Source organism: Glandiceps talaboti, chromosome 15 (genome assembly GCF_964340395.1).
Source record: "Glandiceps talaboti chromosome 15, keGlaTala1.1, whole genome shotgun sequence".
NCBI classification, from domain to species: domain Eukaryota; kingdom Metazoa; phylum Hemichordata; class Enteropneusta; family Spengelidae; genus Glandiceps; species Glandiceps talaboti.
The window spans coordinates 22,142,151-22,152,522 of record NC_135563.1 but is presented as its reverse complement, the minus strand read 5'-3'; the positions used below and the strand labels follow the sequence as shown (position 1 = coordinate 22,152,522).

The 10,372-nt window shown below is 34.3% G+C and overlaps 1 protein-coding gene across 1 annotated transcript; it reads right to left on the bottom strand.

Moving 5' to 3' along the window:
• Positions 1-302: 302 nt before the first annotated feature.
• On the bottom strand, positions 303-9,390 carry LOC144446484 (ribose-5-phosphate isomerase-like). Its single transcript, XM_078136254.1, has 8 exons — positions 9,224-9,390; positions 8,467-8,527; positions 4,998-5,113; positions 3,479-3,543; positions 2,967-3,035; positions 2,483-2,621; positions 1,961-2,063; positions 303-1,336 (listed from the first exon to the last, which is right to left on the bottom strand). Exons 1-8 carry the CDS (start codon positions 9,371-9,373, stop codon positions 1,254-1,256), a joined length of 786 nt encoding a protein of 261 aa, XP_077992380.1. The 5' UTR covers positions 9,374-9,390; the 3' UTR covers positions 303-1,253.
• Between the last annotated feature and the right edge of the window lie 982 nt (positions 9,391-10,372).

Here is a 10,372-nt window from a genome sequence, read left to right as displayed (position 1 = left end):
TTGCACTGAAATAATTATGACTCATTTTATATTGAAGCTTTCCTTTTCATGTGTGTGTATGTATGTATGTATGTATGTATGTATGTATGTATGTATGTATGTATGTATGTATGTATGTGTGTGTGTGTGTGTGTGTGTATGTATGTATGTATGTATGTATGTATGTACAATGTATGTATGTAAGTATTTATGTGTGTGTGTGTGTCTGTCCAGTTATTGACACTTCAAACAAAATGTCATCTCTCACCCACTCTGTAACACAAAGCAACAATAAACAAATCTCATGGTTCAAGCATCTCTCATCTCATGAAATGCCCACTTTTTATTATTTATTCAGAAACCACTGAACTTTACAGACACTTTGTGTCAAACACTTTCCATAAAGTGAAAAAATCGACTGAAAATTCCTTCATTGTTGTCAATTCTGAAAATCATCTGTTGGTGATGTATAGTGTAGTTTGATAGACACCTTTGACATCGTTTTGGTATGGTGATACTTTGATATATTGTTGGCATGGTGATACTTTGACATATTGTTGGCATGGTGATACTTTGACATATTGTTGGCATGGTGATACTTTGACATATTGTTGGCATGGTTTTCACTGTTTGAGCAATTTGAATCAGGGTTCTTCCAGAACAAGATATCACCAAATTGGGTAAAATAAATAAAGTACATTTCAAACCACTTTACATTAATGTCCAAATGGTTATACAAAGACATGATCAGACTGAAAATAATATTGGGTCTGCACCCAAAAAATCATTATTTACTGAGCAAAAATCTCCTTTCAGTAAGATAGAATTTCCCTGCCTTGTTGACAAGACATACTGTAAACATGGTAACTTTCGCAAGATATTTCTTTGTGGGAAAAACAAAAATGTGAAATTATGTAATGGTTAAAATACCTTCTTGTGTATAAACACAGTGCACCTGGTTTAGATATTTGTAAACATTAGTCTTTAGGAACTAGTTGAAGAATGTAATATCACAACATTTTCAAGAAATGAAAATATCTAGGTTAACAGTATTAATTCATGCAGTGTTGTAGCTATAGGACTTAAAATTGACTAAGAATGAAAACTTTGATGTTGAACCTCATCTTGAAATTATTTTCAATAGTGCAATAGGACATACTAGAACTCATTTTCTTGATTTCTAGTCTGATAGATTGTTGTAGCAGTTGGTAGGTGTAGAATTAAAATGTAAATGATACTTCACAATGCTGTTTATGTTGAAATCTGTTCCCATTTTATCTAACAGACACAGTCCCATCAGGCATACCAAAATACACCTTCTTTGCCATATTGATAAATAGTCCAGTTTCTACCACACCTGTGTGATGCAAGGGGGCAAGAAAGAGGTCAGTTCTGTAACAATTGTCATATATCTAATACAGTACTGTATCAGTGTTTGCCACTGGACAGATTGCAAGGATGGTGGCTAATTTGCATATTAATTAACATATAAATAACATGGTAATTTGCATATTGGTTTGCATATTGAACAGCCTATACTATGCATGTACTCAACACTGGAACAAACTCTGACATGTTTATATTTTACACATACACACATGGACATTGAGGATCAGTCATTTCTCTTCATTTGAAAGTGTTATTATGATTTTGTCACTCAACAAAGATGACTAAACCTCAAGGATGGTAGAACACAAATGCATGCAAGCAAGGTAATACACACACCAACATGCAAGCAAGCAAACACATACTCACTATAATGCAAGCAAAAACATACATAGACAGACAGACAGACACACACACTCGTGCTCACATGGATGCACACACACACAAATACACACATACATACATAAATACATGCATGCATGCACGCATGCACGCACGCACACACACACGCACGCATGCACGCACATACATACATACATACATACATACATACATACAGGGACTGTGTATTTCACTGCATTTTTCAAACACTCACCTGGAATCATTGTGATTGTCTGATTCATATCTAACCAACTAGTAGGTACTTTGTCAAACTTCCAGTCAATAATGACATTACCATTGTCTGTAATAACAGGTCCCTGTTCAAAACACAACCAAATAATATTTCAGTTACTATGGTAACATCACCAGCTATAAATACAGTTGTCTATGTAAAACACTAGTCCATCAGAATAAGGTCCTCATTTGTTCAAATTTATATTTTAATTTTGTATCAAACAAAACAAATGACAAAATCATTGTTTAACGTACTTCACTTTTCAACTTCAAGTAGTTATAACACAGAGTTCACAAGTAAAAAATTTCAGTCCGTCAAACATTTTTTTAGCATAAATGCCACACTAATAACCATTGTTGGTTGGGTACTTGCTGTCTTTGAGAAAAAATTTGTTGAAATAGAGTCAACGGGACTGAAGCATTCCAGACTATAGCTTACTTAGTACCTAAAAGTTTAATGTTATTTGAGTAAACATAACAGCTGAGACATGAAATTACTTACAGCTTTGTTCTTTGCCATTCGAAGTTCAGCTAAACCACCTAATTCTTGTAATTTGTTTAAAACTGACTTGTACGCCAATGGGATAACTTCAATGGGAATGCCCTTCTTCCATTTCTCACCCAAAACTTTGGAGTCTTTCCTGAAACAACACATACACAACAACATAGCCATAAATATTTAGACATCATTATCCAATATTTAATGCAACTTATCAGAGTGCAATAAAGTATTTCAAATGATTAAATCTGGATGTTAGGGACAGATTGGTGAGAATCGTTTGTGCATTTAGTGTATTTTCAAGGAAAAATCTTAAATTGTACAGTTTAGTACCACATGGACTGTCATTACTCACCTTGCATCTGCAGTTTAGTATCACATGGACTGTCATTACTCACCTTGCATCTGTAGTTTAGTACCACATGGCCTGTCATTATAACTCACCTTGCATCTGTAGTTTAGTACCACATGGATTGTCATTACTCACCTTGCATCTGCTATCACCACAAAATACTCTGCTGCAGCTGCAACTATCTTCTCTTGAGTTTGACAACCTCTAACAAAGAGTAGATCAAGAAAAATTACTTATACACAGATTAAAGAAATGCTTTGGAAATTCAGAGTCACAGTCATTTAAGTCCCTGATGAAGTATACTTAATGTGAAACCTGGCTGGATGTTTACACCAACAAAGAATAGTGTCTGGGGCATAGAAACCATCCAGGCAACGTTCAGTAAGCCTGACTTTGTCTATAACATGGATATCAGTTTCTCTTCATCGTCAATGTACAGGTACCAACCACCAATGTTACTATTGTGGGACCTCAAATAAGGACCATGACAGAGTAGAGTTGTGAACTCCAGCATACTACCATCAACAAATACCTGTGTTTTGTCCCATTTCTTGTCTTTGATATGTCTCACAAGGTGGTAATTATATATGGACTCTGGTAGCCGATCTTCAAGATCATGCAATAGAAGTTTTAAGCATTGTACTTACCCACCACCCTTGATAAGATTGAGATCACTGTCAACTTCATCAGCTCCATCAATGGCAACATCTAACTAATAAAATCAACAATATTCAGATGTCATGTCATACAATCCACTCACAAGTTAGTCTCACTTTAAATACACTCATCCACAATTTTCTTTGTTCTTGAAATCATTAGACCTAATAAAAAAATAATGTGGTTCCGGTTGAGCTCAATTTTAGAATAGGTGGGAAGGTAGATTTTTTAGTCTATTTTATTTTATTTTTTTCTGTGCAAGTGTCTAGTTCAGGTTTTCCATTGTTTTCTAAATGGTCTCTGTGTTGTTTATTTCTTAGTATCAGATGTACAGCCATTACAGATTGGAAGAACAGTTTTACTGTGTCTTTTTAAGTTGATGGCAGATTCTGCATCCATTATTTCTTGTGAGACTACACAATTTTTTGCGATTTTATTATTTTTCTCTTAATACGTAAAAAAAAGTTTAGGGTTGGCAGTGAAAAGCTAGGTGGGGTCGGGTAACAGGAACCAAATAATAATTTTTTTAGGCCTTAGTGTTCAAATAATGGCAAGCTATTGCACTGATTAAACTATTACCAGCTAATCTTATAGGCCCAGTTGGAGTCAATTCCAAATTAGATTATATCTATATATAGTGGTTTACTTGGCTATGATGATGCATACAATAGTGACAACTATTAAGCTGTTGTATATCCAACGTGCATTAAGGGAATGAGCAGAATTTACAACAAGGGGAAGGAGGCTGAGGAGAAAATCAGTGGGCCATCAAAATTCTGATAATATGAAATGGGAACTTGAAATATAGTGTTCTCTAATTGTGATTTTTTGGAACCAAATTAAACTTGAGGAGTAATCGTTTACCAAGTGTACATCTGCAAAGTTTCTTGTGGCTTTGCCAGGACAATTAAATACCCTTCATAGCCAGGTAACATGTACTGCATAGTAACACTTCTTAATTCAAGTTGTAAGGATTTAAATTAGGTGTATGGTTTTGATATTGTATGCCTTTAACGCATGGTCTTTATTTAAAAAAAAGTGTTTTATATTATCACATTGGAGGTGTCCCCTCCCTCCCATGGTGATAATTATGCCTTCTGCCAAGATTGAATGTCAAGATCTCAAGACTCGAAGATGGAACATCTGCTGGCTATATGTACCTCCAAGTAATATTATTAGAATTCATAAAGGATTATTTTCAAATTCTGCTACATTACTAAATATAGCCTGTAAGATCTATGCATTGCTTCCACTTCTATACTGGGCCTGGTAGTGAGTGATTTGTAACACAAGCAGATCAATGGTGGGACCTTCCAGACTGAATAAATGTGGCCAATATTTTCACGGTTGTTTAACAGCACCCCTAGTGGTCAAACTATACAATCTTTTGTATTTATGAGAATGAGCATGAGATGAAGCAATGCCCATTGTCCATTGCCTGTCATTTTTTTATGATATTCAAATTATTTTCACATACATTTTGTAACTTATAATGTCCTCTTTACTTACCTTAGGTGTTATTTCTAGATCACTCAAAACTAGTTGATTGTCAATTATCAATTGTCTTGCTTGGAATGATGTTGGCACACAGACAATGTTCAAGTTTTCTTCTTTTACTCGTTGTGCTGAAAAGATATCAATGAGATATTAATATTATTATTGTATATGAACTATATATGTACTGGTGATTACTTGCACTAGTGTGTATATGAACTATATATGTACTGGTGATTACTTGCACTAGTGTGCACACAAACGAGTGGTATTTGCACTACAGTGCAATACTGAAAACATTATTACATACCTGTATGTAAATGATATGCAAACAAGTGTACGACCATTTCCTTGTACACAAAATTGCACGATCACACAGTATGATTTTGACTGAACTTTTACTCTTTTGGACATATGCATACATGTATGTAATCTTAAGAGAGCCTCATAGAGCGTTAGTTAGTACACTTCTGAGTATTCAATGGTATTTATGGCAGGCAATGTGTTGCAATATTCAATAAAAATAAGTGTACCCTTTATATTGGAATCTAGTTTTTGAAGCAACTTAGTAACAATATAGGTGTACAGTAGTAGTAGAGTTATCTCATTGTAATCTAGTTTTTGAAGTGACTTAGTGACAATATAGGTGTACAGTAGTATTAGTAGTAGAGTTATCTCATTGTAATCTAGTTTTTGAAATGACTTAGTGACAATATAGGTGTACAGTAGTAGTAGTAGAGTTATCTCATTGTAATCTAGTTTTTTGAAGTGACTTAGTGACAATATAGGTGTACAGTAGTAGTAGTAGTAGAGTTATCTCATTGTAATCTAGTTTTTGAAGTGACTTAGTGACAATATAGGTGTACAGTAGTAGTAGTACAGTTATCTCATTGTAATCTAGTTTTTGAAGTGACTTAGTGACAATATAGGTGTACAGTAGTATTAGTAGTAGAGTTATCTCATTGTAATCTAGTTTTTGAAATGACTTAGTGACAATATAGGTGTACAGTAGTATTAGTAGTAGAGTTATCTCATTGTAATCTAGTTTTTGAAGTGACTTAGTGACAATATAGGTGTACAGTAGTAGTAGTAGAGTTATCTCATTGTAATCTAGTTTTTGAAGTGACTTAGTGACAATATAGGTGTACTGTAGTAGTAGTAGTAGAGTTATCTCATTGTAATCTAGTTTTTGAAATGACTTAGTGACAATATAGGTGTACAGTAGTAGTAGTAGAGTTATCTCATTGTAATCTAGTTTTTGAAGTGACTTAGTGACAATATAGGTGTACAGTAGTATTAGTAGTAGAGTTATCTCATTGTAATCTAGTTTTTGAAGTGACTTAGTGACAATATAGGTGTACAGTAGTAGTAGTAGAGTTATCTCATTGTAATCTAGTTTTTGAAGTGACTTAGTGACAATATAGGTGTACAGTAGTATTAGTAGTAGAGTTATCTCATTGTAATCTAGTTTTTGAAGTGACTTAGTGACAATATAGGTGTACAGTAGTAGTAGTAGAGTTATCTCATTGTAATCTAGTTTTTTGAAGCAACTTAGTGACAATATAGGTGTACAGTAGTATTAGTAGTAGAGTTATCTCATTGTAATCTAGTTTTTTGAAGTGACTTAGTGACAATATAGGTGTACAGTAGTAGTAGTAGAGTTATCTCATTGTAATCTAATTTTTGAAGTGACTTAGTGACAATATAGGTGTACAGTAGTATTAGTAGGAGAGTTATCTCATTGTAATCTAGTTTTTTGAAGTGACTTAGTGACAATATAGGTGTACAGTAGTAGTAGTAGAGTTATCTCATTGTAATCTAGTTTTTGAAGTGACTTAGTGACAATATAGGTGTACAGTAGTATTAGTAGTAGAGTTATCTCATTGTAATCTAATTTTTGAAGTGACTTAGTGACAATATAGGTGTACAGTAGTATTAGTAGGAGAGTTATCTCATTGTAATCTAGTTTTTTGAAGTGACTTAGTGACAATATAGGTGTACAGTAGTAGTAGTAGAGTTATCTCATTGTAATCTAGTTTTTGAAGTAACTTAGTGACAACATAGGTGTACAGTAGTAGTAGGAGAGTTATCTCATTGTAATCTAATTTTTGAAGTGACTTAGTGACAATATAGGTGTACAGTAGTAGTAGTAGAGTTATCTCATTGTAATCTAGTTTTTGAAGTGACTTAGTGACAATATAGGTGTACAGTAGTAGTAGTAGAGTTATCTCATTGTAATCTAGTTTTTGAAGTGACTTAGTGACAATATAGGTGTACAGTAGTAGTAGTAGAGTTATCTAATTGTAATCTAGTTTTTGAAGTGACTTAGTGACAATATAGGTGTACAGTAGTAGTAGTACAGTTATCTCATTGCAATCTAGTTTTTGAAGTGACTTAGTGACAATATAGGTGTACAGTAGTAGTAGTAGTAGAGTTATCTCATTGTAATCTAGTTTTTGAAGTGACTTAGTGACAATATAGGTGTACAGTAGTAGTAGTACAGTTATCTCATTGCAATCTAGTTTTTGAAGTGACTTAGTGACAATATAGGTGTACAGTAGTAGTAGTAGAGTTATCTCATTGTAATCTAGTTTTTGAAGTGACTTAGTGACAATATAGGTGTACAGTAGTAGTAGAGTTATCTCATTGTAATCTAGTTTTTGAAGTGACTTAGTGACAATATAGGTGTACAGTAGTAGTAGTAGAGTTATCTCATTGGAATCTAGTTTTTGAAGTGACTAATAGTGACAATATAGGTGTACAGTAGTAGTAGTAGAGTTATCTCATTGTAATCTAGTTTTTGAAGTGACTTAGTGACAATATAGGTGTACAGTAGTAGTAGAGTTATCTCATTGTAATCTAGTTTTTGAAGTGACTTAGTGACAATATAGGTGTACAGTAGTAGTAGTAGAGTTATCTCATTGTAATCTAGTTTTTGAAGTGACTTAGTGACAATATAGGTGTACAGTAGTAGTAGTAGAGTTATCTCATTGGAATCTAGTTTTTGAAGTGACTAATAGTGACAATATAGGTGTACAGTAGTAGTAGTAGAGTTATCTCATTGTAATCTAGTTTTTGAAGTGACTTAGTGACAATATAGGTGTACAGTAGTAGTAGAGTTATCTCATTGTAATCTAGTTTTTGAAGTGACTTTGTGACAATATAGGTGTACAGTAGTAGTAGTAGAGTTATCTCATTGTAATCTAGTTTTTGAAGTGACTTAGTGACAATATAGGTGTACAGTAGTAGTAGTAGAGTTATCTCATTGTAATCTAGTTTTTTGAAGTGACTTAGTGACAATATAGGTGTACAGTAGTAGTAGTAGTAGTCGTCGTCGTCGTCGTCGTCGACGTCGTCGTCGTCGTCGTCGTCGTCGTCGTCGTCGTAGAGTTACCATTTTCAAATCTAGTTTTTGAAGCAACTACATATAAAATGGAGAATCAAGTATCAGTTTCTTTTCTACCATATTATTATATTATTTTACCTAATCTTTCAACTGCAAATACTATAGTAGAGCCACTACCAATACCAAGCTTCTGATTGTCCTACAAATATTAAAAGGAATACAACGTTACTTAATTTTAGGGTTACTTCAAATGATAATATAGATCATATAACAAGCAAGATACAATCTTTCAAATCTTTTTACTTTAAAATCAAAATTAAAAGTCAACATGAACAAAAAGATTGAGTTGCCATGGACTACAATTACATGTATTAAAAAGACAAACTGTTCTGCAGGCACATCACTATGTACAGTATAATGTACTCATATCTCTCTAGTCTAGTAAAATCGGTGAATGATGAAACCAAATATTGAAAGTTGAAACTCACAGATTTTTAAAACACACCTCTTGGTAATACTATAGATCTATAATAGATTCATGGTCGTACTCGTACCTCGTGTGTTATATATAATGTAAATTGATAGAAAACTGGCCTGTGTTAATGTGTCACAGAATGTACAAAAACACTGGAAAAAATCCGATAGAAACATCTTTCCCAATAATATATTAATCTATTGTACGGTTTGTCCTTTGGTTCAAACGTAGGAAATAAATTTCTGTGATTGAACTTCATGGAAACTGGTCAAATGCATCGTTTATACTAATTTACATTCCGTACATCCATAATAGAACCATACACTATCGTACTACAGTCTACAGAAGTGAAGGTTACGACTACATGACGACAGACAACATCTATTTCTCGGTTTAACTCTGTTTCCTGGCCTTAATTACCTTGACGTGATTATCGACTGCAGCATATGCTGCAGCCTTCTTAGCTGCATCAGCTGGGTCCATGGTGTATCCGCTGAATTGGAGACCAACAGTAGATCGAGAGAGACAGTGACGAAGGAGAAGGGCGCTCCGAAGAGTTGTTGTCCTCATGCATATAGATGCAAAGGAAATGTGTTGAACAATAAAAAACATGTGCCCGTTCAATGCAGAGGTCAGGGGTCATTAGGATTCCGGGGGTGCCACCCAGATATATCATGAGACAACACCTTCTGCAAGCAGGTCTGGACTATATATTGCGATTGGGGCTGCAACTGGAGATGTTTCGTGCATGGAAATGTTCTTTATTCTAGTACAAGTTGTATTGAATTTGACACAACGCATTGTAATATAAACTTAGTGTTATTCAAACAAACTCATTTTTCTACTTTTTCTAATTAAACAACTGTTACATATTTTAAAACGTTATTGACTTGTAAACACGGACTTTGTCTAAGTCGGTTCACATTGTATTACCAAGTAAAAAACAAACTTTATAAGGGTGGCCTTACTTACAGCTTGTAATTCATGGAGGTATATATCTATACCTCCCATTTCTTGATTCTATCATTTTTTTAATCGACGCCCTCTACGACAGAATCAGAAAAAACCACAACGTCGCTGATTTTCAGCTGAGATGGCAACCCCACGAGCACATATTGCTGAAATTCGGGAACCCTATTCAATAAAACACACATTTTAAAGTTTCCTTCTGACTTTAATTGTCATTTCTAAGTTATTAAGACAGTTACATGTACCGTTATAAAATGAAACTATCGCCAACATGTCTGTCTGTCTGTCTGTCTGTCTGTCTGTCTGTCTGTCTGTCTGTCTGTCTGTCTGTCTGTCTGTCTGTCTGTCTGTCTGTCTGTCTGTCTGTCTGTCTGTCTGTCTGTCTGTCTGTCTGTCTGTCTGTCTGTCTGTCTGTCTGTCTGTCTGTCTGTCTGTCTGTCTGTCTGTCTGTCTGTCTGTCTGTCTGTCTGTCTGTCTGTCTGTCTGTCTGTCTGTCTGTCTGTCTGTCTGTCTGTCTGTCTGTCTGAACAATGACATTCGTTATTGACTTTACCTCAGTGCATTATTAAAACAGATATGCACACAGTTGATTAAGTACGA